Source organism: Polypterus senegalus, chromosome 13 (assembly GCF_016835505.1).
Source record: "Polypterus senegalus isolate Bchr_013 chromosome 13, ASM1683550v1, whole genome shotgun sequence".
Taxonomy (NCBI): Eukaryota; Metazoa; Chordata; class Cladistia; order Polypteriformes; family Polypteridae; genus Polypterus; species Polypterus senegalus.
In genome coordinates, this window is record NC_053166.1 from 157,218,198 (window position 1) to 157,242,040 (window position 23,843).

The 23,843-nt window shown below is 42.2% G+C and overlaps 1 protein-coding gene across 1 annotated transcript; it reads right to left on the bottom strand.

Annotated features, from left to right (window-relative positions):
• Positions 1 to 384: 384 nt before the first annotated feature.
• On the bottom strand, positions 385 to 12,613 carry LOC120542513 (cytochrome c oxidase subunit 6B1). Its single transcript, XM_039775027.1, has 4 exons — positions 12,483 to 12,613; positions 3,302 to 3,413; positions 2,018 to 2,118; positions 385 to 608 (listed from the first exon to the last, which is right to left on the bottom strand). The coding sequence occupies exons 2-4, from the start codon at positions 3,405 to 3,407 to the stop codon at positions 555 to 557; spliced, it is 261 nt and encodes an 86-aa protein (XP_039630961.1). The 5' UTR covers positions 3,408 to 3,413; positions 12,483 to 12,613; the 3' UTR covers positions 385 to 554.
• Positions 12,614 to 23,843: the final 11,230 nt, after the last annotated feature.

The following is a 23,843-nucleotide window of genomic DNA, read 5'->3' on the forward strand; positions in this document are numbered from 1 at the left end:
CTTATCACTTTCCAGTTATTTCAGAGAGAACTGTGGGTTCTTTTTTTCATGGCGGTCTACCATCCCCTTCAGTAAATTTCAGCAGGTTTCACTCCCTCGAACTATAACACGGAATTCCACAATGGTGCATTCTCACATTTGACCTTTGGCTTCACTAAAAGTGTTACACTAAAAGGCAGAGCCCTCCGCTGGCCATGTTCAAACTACCCATAAGCCATTGCGAACATGTTACAGCTTCAATCTTTCGCAGTTACTGTGTCAAATTTGGACATTAATCTGCACCACTATTGTTTTTCAGTTGTATACATCACGGTGTCCAAAATAACACAACATGAACACACCCAAGAAAGAAAAAAGAGCAATAAGAAGAAAAACACAATAAGCTTAATTTAGGAGGATTTACTGACTGAACAGTACACATAAAGACCACAGTTACCATAAAGCGCATCTGTCACTCGAGAGACAGTTTAAAGCAAACAGATGGGTGATTCGGAAGGCCATCCGTCATCTTGGGGGTGTCCTTTTATGGTGTAGGAAATCAAGTGCCATAAAATTCATATTTTTCCAGGGAATGTTCCATCGTCCCTTTGATCATCCCACTTGGCTGTCTGTGGTACACAGGAAGAGAAAAGTTAAAATTCAAGGCATCTCCATTGGCACAATTCTCATAAGGAATCCAAGCTGAAGTATGCAACTCATGTGCACATCGAGGGTCTTTCCAGTGGAGACTTTACAGGCATAAATGCTTGTTTGCTTGTTTTCATAACTCATAGGGGCGTAAGTTACAAATCTCCTAATTTTCAAAGCGATTACTTTAAAAGGAGCAAGACATAGCTTTAAATATTAATTCAACACTTGAGGCAGACAGACCCTCCATGGTATGACAAAACAAGAACAAGTTAGACCACCCCAGAGTCGCTCATCAGGACTCCCTGTGGCTGATTAAGTGAGCCATTAATGCCCAGTTTCTGTGTTTTGCCATCAATGTACAAATTACAAAACTAAGTTTAGTGAAGGTTTATTAAAATATACTAAGTTATATAGTATCACATGTGCGTCAGAGGGTCACTTTCCAGGCTTGTTAGATGTAAGCACTACCACCCCAAGACACAAGGGGTCACAATCACCAACTCTCCAGTCTCTTGTCACCCGTAGCTCAGTGTTAGGTGAAAGAGCTTTAAAAGCAAGGCACTCCCAAGGAGAGATGCCATCTTCCAGGAGACAAGTTACCCGCACAACAAAGCTTCTACCCTAAAACCAGACCACTCTTCATAGCCCTTAGAATCTCAGATGACAACTAAACTTTGTTTTAGTTATTCTGCCATGCGATCATGCACTTATTTTCAGTTTCTTTATTATTCAAGTAAACAAGGTGGCCCGGTTGGCACCCTAGCATTTCTTTTTCACTCGACTCCTGTCACACCCTTGACGGATGACAATGGAAACAATGCAGTCGTTTTTTTTTTTTTCAATATTTTCATTCTGATTTCCTTCTTTTCCTGGTGTTCTGGTTATTTAATGTATAATTTACTAATTAGCGGGTCTGACGCTGAACTCGTTGCAGCCTTCTGTCATTCACTCTTGCTTGCCCAGATGGCTGCTCCGCTTGTTTTTAATTCTCATTATTAGGGTACAATGAAAGGAGTAAGCTACACAGAAAAAGGGCAAAATAAAACAAAAATGCAAGTATTTAAAGCTACAGCAAAAATAGAAATGTTTGTAAATGTCTGAAAAATGTAAAGGCATACTGCAGTGCTTTTCTGAATGCAGAACAGGGGGCTAATTAAACGAGATCGAATATCATCAAATATCAACACCAACTCTAAATCTGGTTGGAACAAAAACTTGCAGCTACAGTGGGCCAAGTTTGAGCACCGAGTTAGACGACTGCTTTGATACTTAAGCCAATCAGAGTCAAACACTTCATAAATTTTCATTTCATTGGGGGCTCGCATCATTGCAGTACACCCGCTTGGAAATCCACAGAACAATTTTTCGAATGAATCTAAATAATTACCCATGATATAGGGCACAAAGACTTGTATACTCGTTGGTACCAATCACAGGGGGTTACATCAGCTCCTTTAGCAGTTAAGGCCTTCTGGCATCGGTGGTAGTCTACAAATAGAGAAAAAAAAAACCATGTGAGAAAACATCTTCAATATTATAAAGCATTTTGCTACTCAAACACAAGTGTAAATGTCTGCTGTGAAGACCACTAAATGACAGTTAAACAGCATTTCCCAAAGGATTCCATAATATGCTTTACTGTACTAGACCTTTTTTTGTGAGACATTCATCTTATGGAAAAGAAAATACACTCCACATGGACAAGGTGGTGGTGGTGGTGGCGGCTTACCTGACCATTCCTCTTAACCACTTAAGATATCATCGGCAAAGGCCTGGTAAAAGTGTGTGCATGTGGTAAATGTTCATTGAAACAAAGACAAGCATTTTAGGTCAATTGGCAATGCTAAACTGTGTGTGTGTGTGTGTGTCTGTCTATCCAGGGTTTGCTCTGGGCTTCTGGGATAGGCTCCAGCACAGGCCAGGACCCTGGTAAGGATTAAGCAGGTTAGAAAAATGACATGACATGGCAGGACAATTATATGACAAATGTATCCTTTTTCTGTACCCAGTAGTTTGAAGGCAGGCTTGTAGAGACCCATGAATTCCATTAACAGGATAAAGGAAATCATGGAATTCATATATAAAAACAAAATTGCAAGTTTTCTCAAAATTTGCCATATTAAACCATTAAATGATTCATTCAACATCAAAAGAAAAATGACATCAGTTTCATTGATGTGGCCAAGTGCATCATATCATGTTGCAAGACAATATAGTGTAGTTATTCACAGTGGAGTGTTTCAAATCACATTTCATGAGTGGAGCACGTGCAAAGTAGACAGCAAATTTTGTTTCAGTTCCTTTAGAAAGGTCGAAGCGTCAGACGACTGAAACATTCAACACTGACAGCGAAAAGCTGAGCAGCACCCCAGCGAGTAACAAGAATGGTCACTTATTCTACAAATCCTGCCAAATGAACCCGCAAGGACACATGTAATGACCACCTCGAGTCTCGGGCACATTTCAGAAACAAACAACTGAGGCGAGCTAAAGGAAAATTCTGCAGTTCATCAAAGCACAATCCCAAGAGCACTAAGAGCTTGCGTTTGCGTCTGTGACAAAGAGAGCTGCAGAATGCAATCAATCACTAGACTGCCTCAACACCACACAAGCACATCGGCTTATACTTACCAACTGCTCACCCTTACCGTCTGTCTGACTGCAGTCTTACCTAAATAATTCTGCCAGCAGTTCCTGGTCTGGTTCTGATTGGGGAACCTTGCATCAAAAGGAGCTGTGCGATAATTAGTCAGCTTTTCCTGAATGTTCTCTGCCATATTCCTCTGCAAAAAAACAAGATCTCTCTATTAAAGCATTCCTCTCAAGAAATTCACAAACAGGACAAGATGTTCACAGCCTCCCTCTTTGATTGCAACATCACACAAGCACAATCAAATAGACTTCCAAGTTACTATTTGAGGATTAGCATCAGTAATTTGAGGAGGAGGATCAATCAGTGCTCTGCACAAAAACCCCAAACGTCCAAGTTAGAGGTTATTAAAGGCTAATGGCTGCCGGTTGTGGCGTGAAGTGAACTGTTGGCAAGAATCGTATTGATAGAGGAGTTACTTGGTTATTGAACATTATTGTCAATATACAAGGTTCATGGTTATTTGTTTAATTAATGGACTTTCTACAGCCCCATTGTTCACTACCATATGATACTTCACTAATGCAGGTGTTTCTTTTGAAATGGAGAATTGGAATTTTCCCAGTAGGACCTGCTGCTCATTTTATGACAGTTTTAACTGATTGGTCATAAACAAAATTATATACTTAACACAACACCCACCCCACCGAAATTTGTATGCCCCTTGTGACGCATACACGGCCTTGTGATAGGAAGCCAACAACGGCATATACAAATACTGTCAGGAACAACTAATTGCTCTTAAATTAGTTACCCAATGGCAAATCAACTGAATTCATCCATACTTTCTACTGTAAACAGCGGGCTGCAGCATCTAGCTATGCTGTCAGACAGGAAGTAAACCGAGTAAGAACAGGAAGTTTTGCAGCACAGCCTAGTGAAACAAACTTTTTGCATATACAGTAAATAAAAACATGAAATTGTTAATTTGCATTTTCCAACACACAGTCTAATGTTTTCCAAGTAAAGACAAGATGCAGCAGACCCTGGCCAACGGAGGTAACATTTACAAAACTATACAAGAGAATTGCATTGGCAACATGGCGGGGACTCCTTGCAGGCTCAGGTCCAGCATTTTTATTGTGGTTTTCCTGTGCCGCGCCTCACAAAGCTAAAAAGGGCCCACCAACAGCTTGAGAGTTTTGAACGTCTGTTTATACCAGCGGCTGCTGTGTATACCAATAATGGTACTGTGTGGGTCTTTGTGTACTCCACAAATGGAAGTTTTTTTTTTTTATTCCTCTCTTTTTAAATAAGCCACTTGTTTCAGATTGCAGGCATGGCTCTCAAGACAGAAGCCCTGGAAAACTACAGGTTATCAATGTAAAAGATGATTAATCTGACTTCAACCACTGGCACCATTTTTAAAAAAAATGAATATTGAACTACGGCAAAAACTTTTTAAACAAAGAAGAAATGTTTTCAATTGTTGCTCAGATCACTTTATCCCTATAAAGCCATTTTAGTAGACAAGCCGAGACTGCAGCACAAATGGGAGCAAAGTGCATAACTAATAAATGAAATGAAAACTGATATGCACTATGCAGGTTAGGTGAACTGGGGATCCTAAATCGGCCAATGTGTGCGTTTGCCCTGCGAAGGATTGGCACCCTGTCCAGGGTTTGTTCCTGCCTTGCACCCTACACTAGCTGGGATAGGCTCCAGTATACCCCAGCAACCCTGTTCAGGACTAAGCGTGTCACAAAATGACTGACTTGACTGCAAGCTCTTGTACAAATGTTGTTCTACTGTACCCATAATGATCCACATTTGGTACAATTCTGTTTCACAGTATATAAAATTAGTGCTCTTAATTAATGCTTAATTACAACTAGAAACTGTAATGGAAAATCTATAGGCCTACCACATGAAATTGGTTTTAAGAACTAAGGAGTTCCTGTACAATGCAGGCCCGGAGCCATTTGTGGTCCCTGGTCACTTTCACGTATTCCATTCCCAACACACAACAAGAACTGTAACCTTTATGTAAAATGTGACATGTCAAAAATGAGTAAGTAAGTAAGTGAACTGTATTGCCATTCATACCATACAACATTACTACAACGGAGTGATGCGGTACAAAGTGAAACACATTCGGGAATTTCACCGGGTCAGATTTCTTCAACATACTATGGAAGCAGCTATGACGAGTGATGCAGTGCTCCATCGTCACCAATAACTCCCCAAAATCCTAACAGATTTTTAAAATGGCACCAGTGCTTGGAGTCAGCCAATCAGAAAAATTCACTGCCTGAGCCCCACCCACAATATTTCCTGGTTGAATGAAAAAGTACTACGAACATCCTACCAAGAACTACAAAGTGGCCCGAGTGACACCCGATTGACCGGTAAAGACACATACTGATCTGAGAGAAGTGTGATAAAATGTGAAGCACACACACTTTAATGATATTAATCTGGCTCTGCCACGTTAGTTGCTATTAAATTTTGCTAGGTAATCCAAACAAGGGATTTCTCTACCCCACAAGAACATCAGCATCTCATTTCACGTGAAAGAGAACCGATCTGCAAATTATTTAGCTAAACAACTGGAAATCTCCACAAGGGACAACTCATCGCAAAACAGGAGCTATGCCTGCTAACAACTGGTTTCTTGTTGGGAGAAAAAAATAAATAAATAAAATTTAAAAACAATGGTCACTCCCCGACTGTCATATACAGTTCATCAAGTCGGCTGCAGTGTCCCTAGACCTGGTCAAAGAGTCTACCATTGTGTGTGCTTCAAGAGGAGGCCATTTAAGAAACATCACATAGAACACCGAGCATGGCATCAGCGCCCACACAAGCCACCTTGGCAAAACAATTCAAAATGAGGTCATTAATTCTGTAAGCATACAGAGAGTGACATCAAGCAGTCCAAATATTACTCATTTATGTTGGATTGCACACATTATGCTAGCCATTAAAGCAAATGACGCCAATTATAAGAACTGTCGTAATGGAGGAAGAACCCAGGATTAAAGAACACAATTTATTGGGTTCCTTCCAGATACAGAGACAACAGGATAAATGTTGTCTTCTCCTATCCAGGACAGACTGGAGGTTACTAAATATTTATTTTAGTAATGGTGGGCAAATATTACAGTACGACAATAGTGCCACAACATGAAGGAGAAACACAAAAGGAGTGCAGGCTAGACTGATGCAAAAAAATAAATAGATAAAACCCTGAGCCATGTGTTCCCCACACCCTACATTTAGCGGCTGTAGACGCAGTCAGAAGCTCAAGAGATGCCATTTCCTTTAGTGGACATCAGCAAAAGCTTTCTAGCTTATTTTCAGCTGAACCTCAAAGATGGACTATCTTGATGAACCATCAAAATATCTCAAAACAGGTTTGCATTTCGCTAGTTGGGACCCCACAGTAAAACCTTGCCTAGGGCCAGCCCTGTCCATAGTTTTAGTAGGGGGGGAAAGAAGCTGGCTGGTCTGTAAGCTAAACTGCTTTTTCTTTTTTTGAGAAGAAAAATGACATGTAAGGGTACCAAGGATGAGCAGTAAGGGCTAAAATAAAAGAAAAAGTTGTAAAGAAAACTGCAGAGTTTAAGGAAAAGTCCCGTGGCAAGAACGAGGGCTGCAAATGTAAAAAAAATAAATAAATAAATAAAATAAAAATAATAGAGTACAGAAATGTCTACACAGAATGCATTTACTTTGAATTGTCTCTTACTGACAAAGAAATTTTTGTAATTTCTAGCAAAGATGCGGTCACATTTTCAGTTTGCAAAATGTGGACAAAGTTCTCATTTTGTGCTCTCTTTCTCAAGGATATCTAGAGAAGAACCATCTATGTTCAAATATTTGAAAAAGATCATGAATCACCCTTAAAATTGAAAGTAAGGTTTTATTTTATTTTTTATTGCCATATCAGCCAGCCCTAAACTGGAGCACTACATTCCTCAATTTATATTCAATAGATTTTATGACGTAACCTTTTAATTTATTTGCCATTTCAATAGACTCTATAGAAGCAGAGCGAGTTCAAATCCTTGATGCTGGCCTACAGAGCATAGGGTCAGCAAAAAAAAAAAAAATTTATTTTATATATATATATATATATATATATATATATATATATATATATATATATATATATATATATATATATATATATATATATATATATATATATATATATACACACACACATACATATATACACACACAGTACAGTAGAGTCTTGCTTATCCGACAAAAACGGACCGGCGGAACATTGGATAAGCGAAAATGTTGGATAATGGCAGGTGTTAAGAAAAAGCCTATTAAACGTCAAACTAGGTTATATTTTTGCACATTACAAACCTAATAATCATGTTTTACAACAAAACAGAATAAATTAACTGAAAAAATGAACTTACAGTTATAAAACTGTCTGAAGTTAAATACAATATGTACTGTACTTAAAAAGTTAAGTCCTGGGATGATTTAAAGACATTTTTGATCGTAGTCTGCTTTCCTGACGAGTGCCGTTTTTTCGCTATGAAGTCTCGCCATCTTTGCAGCATCATTATGTCGATTCCTGTAGCTTCTTGTTGCTCAATGTAATTAATTGCAGTTTCTAGAGCCTTAACTCCATCACTCATATAGTCAACATCCGTACGAGCGTATACTGTTTACTACAGCATTGTGACTGCGTGTGCGTTTGTGCTGTGATGTGCGAGTCCCCGTCTTGCACCCGAAAACACAAAACTGAGTCTCAGTACTTTAGCAACACCAGCTTTATTATGCTTGAAACAGCGCAGTTATTTATTGTAGAAGGAATTGTCACTCTCCTATACACAGACACAGCAGGCAGGCAGGGTCGTGGCCAATACTGTGCCCTGCACATTTATAACGTTCCTTGTATCACCCATCGACAGCAGGCGCTTATAGCATGTCTGCGATCTTTTCGGATTGGATTTTATGGCGAACTGCTACAGCACTGGGAGACTGCGATTGCTTTGGGACGCTCTTCCGCGTGTCGTCTCGTTGGGTGGAATCCCACAAGAGTTTAGAAGCTCACGCACACCAGCCATGATTCTTTTCAAAGGTAAAGTGCAGGTAAATATGCTTTATGTATTTTTACTTTATATTTTGTATTAATCGTATGTGAATAGTTTTGGTATACGAGTGCTCTGGACTGCAAGCACATTTCCAGAACGAATTATGCTCACAAACCGAGGTTCCACTGTAATTATCTGTGGTAGAGTCGGGAGCAACAAAAAACAGACTGCGCTCACAATCGCAACTTGCAGTTCTTGTTGCGGATTGATGCGTTTTTTTTTTTTTTTTGTGAGATGTCGGATAATACGGAACGTTGGATAAGCAAAACTCTACTGTGTTATTTTTATTTTATATATATATATATATATATATATATATATATATATATATATATATATATATATATATATATATATATATATATATACACACACATACATACATATACACACACACATACACATATACACTCACCTAAAGGATTATTAGGAACACCTGTTCAATTTCTCATTAATGCAATTATCTAATCAACCAATCACATGGCAGTTGCTTCAATGCATTTAGGGTGTGGTCCTGGTCAAGACAATCTCCTGAACTCCAAACTGAATGTCAGAATGGCAAAGAAAGGTGATTTAAGCAATTTTGAGCGTGGCATGGTTGTTGGTGCCAGACGGGCCGGTCTGAGTATTTCACAATCTGCTCAGTTACTGGGATTTTCACGCACAACCATTTCTAGGGTTTACAGAGAATGGTGTGAAAAGGGAAAAACATCCAGTATGCGGCAGTCCTGTGGGCTAAAATGCCTTGTTGATGCTAGAGGTCAGAGGAGAATGAATGGGCCGACTGATTCAAGATGATAGAAGAGCAACTTTGACTGAAATAACCACTGCGTTACAACCGAGGTATGCAGCAAAGCATTTGTGAAGCCACAACACGCACAACCTTGAGGCGGATGGGCTACAACAGCAGAAGACCCCACCGGTACCACTCATCTCCACTACAAATAGGAAAAAGAGGCTACAATTTGTACGAGCTCAACAAAATTGGACAGTTGAAGACTGGAAAAATGTTGCCTGGTCTGACGAGTCTCGATTTCTGTTGAGACATTCAAATGGTAGAGTCAGAATTTGGCATAAACAGAATGAGAACATGGATCCATCATGCCTTGTTACCACTGTGCAGGCTGGTGGTGGTGGTGTAATGGTGTGGGGGATGTTTTCTTGGCACACTTTAGGCCCCTTAGTGCCAATTGGGCATCGTTTAAATGCCACGGGCTACCTGAGCATTGTTTCTGACCATGTCCATCCCTTCATGACCACCATGTGCCCATCCTCTGATGGCTACTTCCAGCAGGATAATGCACCATGTCACAAAGCTCGAATCATTTCAAACTGGTTTCTTGAACATGACAATGAGTTCACTGTACTAAAATGGCCCCCACAGTCACCAGATCTCAACCCAATAGAGCATCTTTGGGATGTGGTGGAACGGGAGCTTCGTGCCCTGGATGTGCATCCCACAAATCTCCATCAACTGCAAGATGCTATCCTATCAATATGGGCCAACATTTCTAAAGAATGCTTTCAGCACCTTGTTGAATCAATGCCACGTAGAATGAAGGCAGTTCTGAAGGCGAAAGGGGGTCAAACACCGTATTAGTATGGTGGTCCTAATAATCCTTTAGGTGAGTGTACATGTTAAAAGTAACGAGGATCACGTAGTCCAATTACTTTTTAAAGTAATGAACAACATCACACAATGCTGATCCTATTGAAGTGAAAATACCTGCGTTTGTAATTATTTCCGCAGCACTGGGTGCAAGGCAAGATGTACAAGTACCGGTATGCCAATCCTTTACAGGGCTAAAACTCCCGACCCAGCAGAAAAGGGAGTGCCGTGTGCAATTCAGTAAAAGAAACCGATAAAGCATCAATTTGACCAAACGTTTAGAAAACACAGGAAAATTGTTACAGACGTCATGCCTATTTTCAGGTTCACGGTGGCCAGCAACGAAATGTAAGACTTTTTTGCATATTTTAATGATGTCAGAGCATTTTGACAGAGGAGAACTCCAGAATGCTTGCACATGTACACAAGGATTTTTAAGAAAGTGGGGTTCTCTCTTAACTGGGTCAGTCACCTTAACATGGTTATGCGTGTGCACAACTTCTGGTCCAGGCTTTGGTCTTGCTCCGTCTGGAGTGCAGCAACTCTCTTATGGCAGGAGTACCCGCACATGCTATCAAGCCGCTGCAGATGATCCAGAATGCAGTAGCCCGTCTTGTTTTTAACCAGCTGATTTGGGCACAGGTCGCTACACTGGCACACATGAAGTGCAAAATTCTGATGTTTGCCCACAACGTAGTTAATGGGTCAGAACCCAAGTATATGGAGACACTGGTGAGGTCCTCTGCTCCTTCATTCAGGTATGCCAGGGGAACAGCGTCTGGCGATTCCACCCTCATATGGCATCAAGCCTCAATTCAGACTCTTTTCCTGTGTAGTTCCTGGTTGGTGGAAGAAGCTGCCCACCTCCATCCGAACTGCTGACTCTCTGAATGCATTTAAGGAGCAAATGAAAACCCACCTGTTCTGTAAATGTCTAACTTATAATAGGAAAAAACTACGATCTTTCATTTTGCTGGTTGATGTTAAAGTTTAATTGCTTTATCAAATCTTAAAAGCAAATAAATATTACATTCATTCACTTGTAGTCATCAGATTTTGTTACCTGCCCTACTACACTTGCTGAACAAACAGGCCCTAAACGAACGTTACTTGATCAGGTTTCCCTCTTTTCGCAAGTCATTTTGGATAAAAGCATCTGCCAAGCAAATAAATGTAAATGGACTCTGTGCGTTTAAGGTGTGTTTGAAGACTCTCTTATTTGGTGAATTTCTATAGAAATCATAACTAGCTTATACTGAATTCGTGATCAATTCTGTAACATTCTCTTGTCATACTTGCTCCCAAAAAGTGCCCCAAACTGATATTTATTCGAATATGACGAGCTCTTTTGTGAATTGCTTTGGATGAAAGTCTGATCAATGTAAGCGTAATTGTTATTGTCAATACTCGAGCTCACTGCCACCGTGACCGTCCCAAAAAGCCTTGAATCTTGAACCAAAGCGCCTCCCCAACTCTCCGGCCAGAGAAATCTGCCCATGCCTCCAAACCCACTGCCTGCCACCCCAACTTCTCAAACCAGGAAAGACAAAAGAGGGGAACGGCAGAAAACAGTACGGATGTCTTCATTAAAGACCAGGAATTAGGAAGTTAGCGGTAATGAAATCCAACCAAGCCCCTACGTCACCTTCCTCCTCATCGCACCTCCTACCAAAAAGGTAAACTGGCAATCGACCGCGGCCGTCACCGACGCCTCTTTAGGCCTCGCGTCCTTTCGGCAAAGGCCAGAAGGTTGCCCCATGTTACGGAGGCTGCTGGGCCCACTGCTAACCCACGGAGCGCCTGCCCTTCAGTCACGCAGAACTACAGTTAACGCTCGCGGCCTGTCGACGAGTCCCTTCCTAATTAAAATCTCTCTCAATGATCAATGGTCGCCAGACACAACTGCTGTGCCTAATTCAATCAGGTTTGAGGCCATGTGCGGAGACACCACATCGGCATTCGCTCTCGAGCCGACAAACACGGCGGCGCGCACGGCAGCGCTCTGGAGGTCACTCGCGCCATTCCGAAACGCCGGCGTCCGCACGTCAAACACCGCAATTCCAAACATTTCGGTGAAAAAAAAAGAAATAAAAACAAACGCGCCTCAGTGAACCCTTGAACTCGGAGAACCCTTCACATTAATCTTTACAATTTGTATTTTGGATACGTTTTCCCCAGCTCGACGGCCTCCCGAGCTGTACGCTTTGAGCAGCTGAAGGACACGAGACGCGCTCTCCGGTGTACCGGCGTCGAAAGGTTTCGTCACACATTCCCAGCCGCCCGCTCAAGAGGAGAGCACCGGCGTTAGGATAAGAACGTCCGAAGAAAGTGGGCCCGACATACCCCACAAACTCACTCCGGGAATACGTTAACTGAGCGGCGTTCCCCTTTCCCGTGCCCTTGCGATATACTATCGAGGTTACTGCCATAGCAGAAAGGGAAGGAGAACGAAAGACCGAATCGTTTAATTTAAAATGCATTAGCAATTTAAAAATACAAGTCAGACTTTACATTTTTTAATGATAGTTACCTTTCTTTGGGGCAGGTGCTCCTTAACTCTTTCAATGTCACTTTACCAGCTCAGTAGAGCCACTCGAGAACGCGCACGCGTGACTGTTTGACGGGAGGGAGGGGCGAGCTGTGCGTGCGAAAGCGTCAGACGCGCATGGCGGACGCCTCTGAGGTCAAACCTTTCAATCACCTTCCATTACTTACGTCGTCCAATCAGAAGCGACGTTAGGGTTTAAGGTCGTTTGTATTACAGGCTTTGTCTTTTAATATTTTCAGCGTTTTTTCTCCTAATATTTGTCATCCTGGTGGTAGTGATGCGCTCATAAACCTTTTATCAGCTAGTCCGCCTTTCATAACAATTTATTTTTCTTTGATTTGTTATATCCACATCGAAGATATTTGATGTAAACGCCACTATATAAATTAATGATTTATAAGATGTTGATAGGACTAGCTGTGCTATCCTTCTGAAGCCATTTTCCGGATGTATAGGGCAAAGGACAGCCCAGGAAATATGGGAGACCTTCCTGGATTCTTATGGCGGTGAACAGTCCGAAAAATATGAAAGACCCTCAGTATTTATAGGGTGAAGAGCAGTACAGGAACTATGGGAAACCCTCAAGATTCTTGTCCAGGAAATGTGACAGAATGTATAGGGCAGAGGGCAGCCAAGGAAATATGAGAGACTCTCTGGACTTTTATGATAGAGGGCACTGCAGGAAATATGAGAGACTTTCTGGATTTACAAGGTGGAAGTCTGTCGGGGAACTATGGGAGTCTCCCCCGATTTTTAAGGTGGAGGGCACTGATTGGCAAGTGACCCTGCCTCTTGGGGGGGGCACCTAGACACACAAAGCACATAAAATAAACACCCAAAAGTGACTGAAAATTACATAAAACAAAAGTATGAGCCCCAGCCAGGGGAGGAACCCTGGCTGAAATATAACGCCAACAGTAAAGGACACTATATTCATCCACCATGTTCTGAAATTGTTTTTCCATGAGAATTGTGAGGAAGGGCCTAACCAGGCAACATCACATAAAAAAACAGGAAACAAATATGGCTGGGCGACCAGTCCATCACAGCCCATATGTAGATCCAATTTGGAGTCACCTGTTAAAGTAAAATGCATGGAAGAACATAATATGAACAAAAGGAGAACATGCAAACTCTACACAGAGTGTGAGCCAGACACAAGTCGAGTCCCGGTCACTGTAGCACTGAGGCAGTGGTGTAAACACTATGTGAGCACATTTTTAGGAACACCTGCTTATCTGTGCAATCAGCCAATCATATGGCAGCAGTGCAATTCATAAAATCCTGCAGATATGGGTCGGGAGCTTCAGTTCATGTTCACATGAAATACCAGAGGGGAAGAGAGAGAGAGAGGTGGGGGGTGGGGGGGTTAGGAGCATACACTGATACAGCACGTTGCCACACCCACTACACGACAAACTACCTCAGGATTCCAGGTTGGGACACGAGTGCAGCTATGCAATGGGTGACACCTCAGCACCACACTGGTTCAGATAGAATTGAAGAGTGTGAGGTGTTTTTTAAGGTGGTTGGAGTGCCAATCCTGCCCCCAACCCCCAAGAATTATGGGTAAAACAAAAATGGGATCTCAGGGATCTGCCCCAATAGTGCCAGACAGGCTGGTTTGAGTATTTTTGTATCTGCTGGTCTCCTAAGATTTTTACACACACATGTGCAAATGTCTCCAGAGTTCAATTTTAAATATTCTGTGAGCAGCAGTTCCGTGGACTGTCACATCTTGTTGATGAGAGACATAGAGGAGAATGGCCAGACTGGCCAGTTACTGACGTAACTCAGATAACCACTGTGGTGAGCAGAAAGGCATCTCAGAATGCCCAACACGTCCAAACCTTGAGGCGGATGGGCTACAACAATAGAAGACCACGTCTGGCTCCAAGAATGGAAAGCTGAAGCTGCAGTGGGCACAGGCTCACCAAAACTGGAAAGTTGAAGAATGTAAAAACGTGGCCCGGTCTGATGAATCTTGATTTCTGTGCTGATGGTTGGCACCAACAGTAGGAGTCCACACACCCCACTGCCTTGTGCCAACAGTCCAGGCTAAGGATGATGGTGGTGTAATGGTGTGAGGAATGTTTTCATGCCACACTTTGGGTCTGTTAGTTAATAGCAATCAATTCCCACTTGAATTCCACTGCCTTTTTTTGAGGATTCTTGCTGACCACATGCATCCTTTCATCCCCACAACTGACCCTTCTTCAAATGGCTACTTCCAGCATGATAATGTAGCGGGGCACAAGGGCAACAGGTCTGATGAACATGAAAAGGGGCTCAGTGTTCTTCAGTGCCATTCCCAGAAACTGCGTCATGCAGTCATGGTCAACAAGGACCAGAATCTCATAGGAATGATTCCAACATCTTGTGGAATCCATGCCATAAAGAACTGAGGCTGCTTTCAGAGCAAAATGAGGAGGCACTGCCCAGTGTTAGGGTAGTGGTCCTAAGAATTTGGTCAGTGAGTGTAAGCTGTGTCTTCTCACTGTATATAAAGCGATAAAATGTCAGCAAGCAGGTTCAGGCCCGGCCAGCATTTGGATGAGAGACCATCTAGGAAAAGCTTGGGTTACTGCTGGAAGAGATGCTGGTGAGGCCAGCAGGGGGTGCTTACCCTGTGGTCTGTATGTGTACCCCAATGCCCCAGTGCAGTGACGGGGATGCTGTGTTGTAAAAATGACACCGTCTCTCAGATGAGACATATAATCAAGATCCTGACTCTCTGTGGTCATAAAAGATCCCTGGACATTCTTTGTAATGACTAGGATGTATCCTGATGTTCAGGCTAAATTGCCCACCATGGCCCTGTCATTCTGGCCCCTTAATCACCCCCTGTCTCTAATTGGTTGTTTCTCTAATCACTTCACCACCTAACAGTTAATGTGCCATTTTTACAGTACATCACTGCACTGGGGCATTGGGATCCACATACAGACCACGGGGTGAGCGCCCCATGCTGGTCTCACCAACACCTCTTCCATCAGCACCCCAAGTTTTTCCAAGATGGTCTCCCATCCAAGTATTGGCTGAACCCAAACATGCTTAGTGTCAGGTGGATGACCTGTTCTGAAGTGCTGGTGGGATGGCTGTGGTGTATAGCTGGCTAGGCAGAATACTGAAAGATCAAGAAAACCTGAACTCGGTGTGCGTTACAATCAGGAAAGTATTGCTCCATCCATCCTTCCATTTTCTTAACCAACTATGGGAGACCCTCAAGATTCTTGTGGCAGAGGGCCATCCAGGAAATAAGAGAGACCATCCCAATGTATAGGGTACAGGGCAGTGCAGGAACTACGGAAGACGCTCTGGACAGCCCAAGAAACATGAGAGACCCTCTGGATTTATGGTTCATCGACAAAAGCGCGATGGACATATGTGCCCTGGCAAAACCGCTAACTGGTTTTCGACAAATGCGCGCCGACAAAATTGCCACGACAAAATCGCAAGAGAGGCCAAGAGAGTCAGACGCCCTTGCTGTAATTCTTCTTACATATGCAGGGCGTGATCTTAAGGACTATCTGCGTGCCGCGCTGAAGGCATGCCGCGTCTTATAATATTGACTTCTAAAATAAACATTATTATATACTCAGCAAAAAAAGAAACGTCCTCTGACTTTCAACTGTTTTTACTTTCAGTAAACTTAACGTGTAAATATTTGTATGAACACTAAAAGAGTCAACACCATAAGACATAAACTAAAAATGTTTCACAATGTGTCCCTAAATGAAGGGAGGCTCAAAATCAAAAGTACCAGCAGTATCTGGTGTGGCCACCAGCTGCTTGAAGTACTGCAGTGCATCTCCTCCTCATGGACTGGACCAGATTTGTCAGTTCTTGCTGTGAGATGTTACCCCACTCTTCCACCAAGGCACCTGCAAGTTCCTGGACATTTCTGGGGGGAATGGCCCTAGCCATCGATCCAAATCGATCCCGCTCCAGGGTACAGGCCTCGGTGTAACGCTCATTCCTTCGACGATAAACACGAATCCGTCCATCACCCCTGGTGAGACAAAACCGTAACTCATCAGTGAATAGCACTTTTTGCCACTCCTGTCTGGTCCAGCGAAGGTGGGTTTGTGCCCATAGGCGGCGTTGTTGCTGGTGATGTCTGGTAAGGACCTGCCTTACAACAGGCCTACAAGCCCTCAGTCCAGCCTCTCTCAGCCTATTGTGGACAGTCTGAGCACTGATGGAGGGATTGTGTGTTCCTGGTGTGACTCGGGCAGTTGTTGTGGCCATCCTGTACCTGTCACGCAGGTGTGATATTCAATCAATCAATCAACATTTATTTATATAGCACATATTCATACAAAAAAATGTAGCTCAAAGTGCTTTACAAAATGAATAGAAAAATAGAAGACACAATAAAAATAAATAAACATAAGCCAACATTAATTAACATAGAATAAGAGTAAGGTCCGATGGCCAGGGTGGACAGAAAAAACAAAAAAAACTCCAAAAGCTGGAGAAAAAAATAAAATCTGTAGGGGTTCCAGACCAAGAGACCGCCCAGTCCCCTCTGGGCATTCTACCTAACATAAATCATCATATTTTCATGGAAGGACCTGATGATGATGGTCACGTAGACTTCTGGCTTTCAGTCCATCATTGTTGGAGCATCATGATGCTTTGAGTAGGTGGTGGTGGCGCAGGCCGCCACCACAAAGAAACCGGAAAAAGAAACAGAAGAGAGAGTAGGGGTCAGTACGGATTTTAGAGCCACCATGAATAGTTATTATGAAGAACTGAACATACAGAGTATCAGGATTATGTTAAAGTGAAGTTATAAAAGGCCATGTTAAAGTAATGTGTTTTCAGCAGTGTTTTAAATTGCTCCACTGTATTTGCCTGGCGAATTCCTATCGGCAGGCTATTCCAGATTTTAGGTGCATAGCAGCAGAAGGCCGCCTCACCACTTCTTTTAAGTTTAGCTTTTGGAATTATAAGGAGACACTCATTTGAAGATCTAAGGTTACGATTTGGAATATAACGTGTCAGGCATTCCGATATATAAGATGGAGCGAGATTATTTAAGGCTTTATAAACCATAAGCAGTATTTTAAAGTCAATCCTGAATGACACAGGCAACCAGTGTAGTGACATCAAAACTGGAGAAATGTGTTCGGATTTTCTTTTCCCAGTTAGGATTCTAACAGCTGCATTCTGCACTCGTTGCAAATGATTTATGTCTTTTTTGGGTAGTCCTGAGAGGAGTGCGTTGCAGTAATCTAGTCTACTGAAAACAAAAGCGTGAATTAATTTCTCAGCATCTTTCAATGATATAAGAGGTCTAACTTTAGCTATGTTTCTTAAATGAAAAAAATGCTGTCCTAGTGGTCTGATGAATATGCGATTTAAAATTCAGATTACAGTCAACGGTTACCCCTAAATTTTTTACTTCCGTCTTAACTTTTAATCCTAGTGCATTAAGTTTATTTCTGATAACCTCGCTGAATCCATTATTGCCAATTACCAAAATTTCAGTTTTCTCTTTATTTAGTTTGAGAAAATTACTATTCATCCATTCAGAAATACCAGTAAGACATTGTGTTAGTGTATCGAAAGAGTCGGAGTCATCAGGAGCTATTGATAAGTACAGCTGTGTGTCCTCAGCATAGCTGTGGTAGCTCACGTTGTGCCCTGAGATAATCTGACCTAACGGAAGCATATAGATTGAGAATAACAGCGGACCCAGGATAGAGCCTTGTGGAACACTATATCGGATATCATGTGTCTTTGAGATTTGATTACCACAACTCACAAAGAATTTTCTCCCTGCCAGGTAGGATTCAAACCAATTTAAGACACTGCCAGAGAGGCCCACCCATTGACTAAGGCGATTTCTAAGAATATTATGATCAATGGTGTCAAATGCAGCACTCAGATCTAAGAGGATGAGAACAGATAAATGGCCTCTGTCTGCATTCACCCGCAAGTCATTTACTACTTTAACAAGTGCAGTTTCTGTGCTGTGATTTGTTCTGAAGCCTGACTGAAAAGTATCAAGAATAGCAGGTTTATTGAGGTGGTCATTTAACTGCATAATGACTGCCTTCTCTAAAATTTTACTTAAGAAGGGCAGGTTAGAAATGGGTCTAAAATTTTCAAAGGCAGAGGGTCAAGATTATGTTTCTTAAGAAGGGGTTTAACTACAGCAGTCTTAAGACAGTCTGGAAAGACCCCGTATCTAATGACGAATTTACTATGTCCAGAATATTGTCAATTAGAACGCCTGATATTTCTTTGAAAAACCTGGTTGGTATTGGGTCAAGGACGCAGGTGGAGTATTTCAGTTGAGAGATTATACTATGTAATTCAGGTAAATCTATCCTGGTGAAAGCATTTAATTTGTTTATATTCGGATGTACCGATCCTGTGCAGGTGTTGTTACACGTGGTCTTCCACTGCGAGGATGATCAGCTGTCCTTCCTGTCTCCCTGTAGCGCTGTCTTAGGCGTCTCACAGTGCGGACATGGCAATTTATTCAGCAGTCCTCATGCCTCCCTGCAGCATGCCTAATGCACGTTCACGCAGATGAGCAGGGACCCTGGGCATCTTTCACAGTCGGTAGACAAGTCTCTTTAGTGTCCTGCGTTTTTAGAACTGTGACCTTAAATGCCTACTTTCTGTAAGCTGTTAAGGTCTTAACGACCAGTCCACACATGTTAATTAATTGATTAGGGTTAATTGAACATGCATGGAAAACATTGTTTAAATCCTTGACAATGAAGATCTGTAAAGTTATTTGGATTTTTAAGACATTATTGTTGAAATACACAGTCCTGATAAAGGGACGTTTCTTTTTTTGCTGAGTTTATATGCTTTAAACTAGTAATTCATATTTAATGAAACTTTCATGATTGTGTCGGCGCGTTTTAATTGGCGCTATTTTGTCAGTGCACATATGTCTATCGGACACATGTCGGGTCACAGGATTGATATGGTAGAGGATAGTTCAGGAAATAAGAAAGACCTTCCGGATGCATAGGGCGGAGGACAGTCCAGGGAATATGAGAGACCCTCTGGAATTATAGGGCTGAAGGCAGCCTAGAAAATATGAGAGACCCTCCGGATTAATATGGTGGAGGATAGTTCAGGAAATATGAAAGACCCACCCGACCCCCCCATATGTATAGGGCAGAGGACAGCCCAGGAAATATGGGAAACCTTCTGGGTTCTTATGGCGGTAAAGAGTCCAGAAAATAAGAAAGACCCCCAGTATGTATAGGTTGAAGGGCAGCCCAGGAACTAGATAGATAGATAGATGGATAGATGGATATAGTGAAAGGCACTATATGATAGCTAGATAGATAAAAAGATACTTTATTAATCCCAAGGGGAAATTCACTTTTTTTTTTTTTTTGATAAAAGTAGTAAAAATAGTAAAAAGTGTCCAGGAAGCGATTCTACATAAAAGAAAGTGGTAGAAGTGATCAGTGAAATAGAGAAAAAGAGGTAAAAAGATAAAAGTCATACACGGAGCTGCTGGAATGGCTGCCACTCGCTGCGGCGCTGGAAATGAAGAATACTATGGGAGACCCTCTGGACTTTTATGGCAGAGAGCCTATCCCAGCAATCATAGGGCACAAGACAGGAACTAACCCTGGATAGGGTGCCAACCACACACACACACACACATCTCAAGAGGTCAATTCAGCAATGCCTGTTCACCTAGCTGGCCTGAGTTTGGACTGTGACAAGAAGCCAGAGCACCCAGAGGACACCCACACAGACACAAGAAGGTCATGAAAACTGTACACAGGGAGGGTCTGGGATGCACACCCTGGTCTCCTTATTTTTCAAATCCCTGACCCTCTCTTCGTGGTCATTTATGGAGCCTGCTACAAATTGAAATTAAGGATCTTTCTAGAGCCTTCAAAAGTGTATCCCACAATGGGTTCTTCTATGGCATCAATCTGAAGAATTGCTCTGGCTCCTTCATTTTTTAAAAGAGTGCAGACGGCCGCCTAGGGCACCATTTTGGTAACTTAAAAGGGGTGCGCACTCCAGACACGAGGGAGAACAACGTGGGTTTCAAACAGCCGTGATTAGGTCCGTGTTGCACAATGCCAGTAATGATATTAAGAATGCTTTGCTTGGGACGCAGTCCTGTCCATTGTAAGGTGTTGGTCTGGAAACCCAAACTACCAGCACCCCATGCAGTTCAAAATTCTACGACGACTCCCTGCAAACGGTTTATGATGGGCCTCACTGCTGATCCCCTCTCTGTCGTTTATGTTCCCTCGGTTTACTTGTCACTTTCCTCCACGTGTTCTGCCGCTGTCCCTTTGTCTTTTCTTTCTGGACACACACATTTCACCTACCGTCTTCCTGTCATTCTTTCCTGCTGTGTCCCTCTGTGACCTCAAATCTTTCTTCTTTTCGACCTTTCCAGGCTTCCGCTCTGACATAATTTATTCTGTCTGGGAGCCCCTTGGCGGCCAAACTAACCCCTGAATGCATTGTTGTCAAATTAGCTCTGAGGCTAAGGATCTGTGCTGGTATCCAGAAGGTTGCCGGTTCAAATCCCCGTCACTGCCAAAAGAGAGATCCTACTCTGTTGGGCCCTTGAGCAAGACCCTTAACCTGTAACTGCTCTATCCTGGGTATGACGTTACTCTGCATGCATCCCTGCGTGTTATACCCTCCAACCTGCAGGAAAAAAAAACTTGGGGGTTAAATAAAAAAACCATAAAAAACCTCCCACTGTTCCACTCCATCTGAACTAGCGTGGTGCTAGCGAGGTATCACCCTACAAAGTACAATGGATGACCCTGCGCTTCGACCCCAAGGGTATGCGAAAACTAACAAATCCCAAATACAAGAAATTGTATAAGGCGAAATAAAGAATAGAACAAAAAAAACTGGCCTTCGACATTTTAAATACATTTGGAGTTGTCAGCAGTGTGGGTGAATGGCACTTCCAGCAAAGCAATTGAATCCTGGTGTGCTGCGGCTCAATGGTTTAAATCTTGTTGAAGCAGAGTAGGCAGCGCGGGTACCCTCAGCCCTAAAGAAGGCACTCAGAGTCAGGCTTCACTGTACGGCGCACATACAGACTCAATTCAGAGGTCCCGAGTCCCAAGCACTCCAGGAGCTTCAGATTTGTTACAATTTGAAATTGGAAAAAATCTAATTCTTTCTTAGAGGATCTGTACAAAACGTTTTCAAAACTTGACGGGATCTAATTAATAACATTTTAGAATACTAGGGGGCTTTGCCCCCTGCTCGCTTCGCTCGCCAACCCCTGTGTTTGGTTAATCGGATATACAATTTAATTTTTTTTTTCTTTGGAATTGTTTCAATTTCATTATTTGCACTTTTACTTTAATGCTTCATTACAAACAATATTTTTTGGAGACACATTGTGACAACGCAACGTATAACTGCCCGTGAGTGAATATTGTTTCTGTTTCTCTAATAAATAATCCGACTTTTTCTAATGTTTGTCCCTGTGATTTATTGATTGTCATAGCAAAAGCTATTCTCACACTAAACTGCAAACATTTTAATATGAATGGCATATCACAATCTCCTTTGATGTGTAATGTTATTCGTGGAATATATACATTACCTTTCTTTTTGCCTGTTAAAATTTGCATCGCTTCTCCGTGATCATCAATATACACCTGGCCGAATTGTGCATTCTTTGAAATTCAACTTGTCGTTGCTTTAACTGTTGCGGGACCACAGATTCTCATAGCGTGCGGTCCATTATTGTGTAAATCCACGTTTTGTGCATTGAATGATGCGACTTTGTTGTCTACTCTTTTGCCCTTTATTTCTGACCTCGATTTGGCCTGCTCTTTTTTCAATTACTCCTGATTCTGATGATTAATCACCTTTTGTTTTGCGGTACTGCGATCTTTTCTTTGATACTGTACTGACTGACATGATAAAGTGTCACAAAAGTTTTACTTGAACAATCGCTGACTTCGTAACCACAAACACAACTTTCTAGCACCTTCTCCAATCCCTCGTCCCCAGCGTCTACGCCCCCTTACCGCATCAATCAATACCCCATTATCAGTCTTCCGTGCTGCACTCCACCCTCCCTCAATCAGACCGAACAGCCACTTAAAACCAAAAAGGCCTCAACCTGGTTGGGAGGCTACAATACTTTCGAATTTTCCTGCTTTCATATTCGTTACCTTTCTCTGCGTGCGTATCGTGCCATCGTTTGTGTGAGCCTTTTGAATTCCACTGCTTTCATAATCTCTTATCTGCCTTTTTTCTCTCCAACGCCTTTGGGTCTCTATTCTCCGTATTGTCCTTATACGCTTTATATGTGCTGAGAGCACATGATCTGTGTGCAGTACATGCTTTTACTGCGACTGAATGTTTTTTGATGGGTGTGCTCTTATATGATATCATTTGTAAGTTGGGCGTGTCTTTCAAGAATCTCATGTTCCACGTCCCCACGAGGCGGCTCTGGGACAATCTCTTGGCACCAAGTCTCATGTTTACGGTCCCCGCAAGACACTCCGTGGCAAGTCTCTGTTGTTTCACGGGTCTTTTAAATGTCTACCGAGAACTTCCGAGTAGATCACGTATCGTCGCCTTGCTTTTGCTTTCCAGGATTTCTTTTTGTAATAGAGAGAAACATTTAAACTGAGGAAGTGCATTCCCTCCCCTCTTTTTTATTCTATTTATTTATTTAAATACAGTGGGTACGGAAAGTATTCAGACCCCCTTCGATTTTTCACTCTTTGTTATATTGCAGCCATTTGCTAAAATCATTTAAATACATTTTTTCCCTCAATAATGTACACACTGTACCCCATATTGACAGACAAAAAAAATAATTTTTGAAATTGTTGCAGATTTATTAAAACAGAAAAACTGAAATATCACATGGTCCTAAGTATTCAGACCCTTTGCTGTGACACTCATATATTCAACTCAGGTGCTTTCCATTTCTTCTGATCATCCTTGAGGTCACCTTCATTTGAGTCCAGCTGTGTTTGATGATACTGATTGGACTTGATTAGGAAAGCCACACACCTGTCTGTCTATATAAGACCTTACAGCTCACGATGCACGTCAGAGCAAATGAGAATCATGAGGTCAAAGGAACTGCCTGAAGAGCTCAGAGACAGAATTGTGGCAAGGCACAGATCTGGCCAAGGTTACACAAAAATGTCTGCTGCACTTAAGGTTCCCAAGAGCACAGCGGTCTCCATAATCCTTAAATGGAAGATGTTTGGGACGACCAGAACCCTTCCTAGAGCTGGCTGTCCGGCCAAGCTGAGCTACCGGGGGAGAAGAGCCTTGGTGAGAGAGGTAAAGAAGAACCCAAAGATCACTGGCTAAGCTCCAGAGATGCAGTCA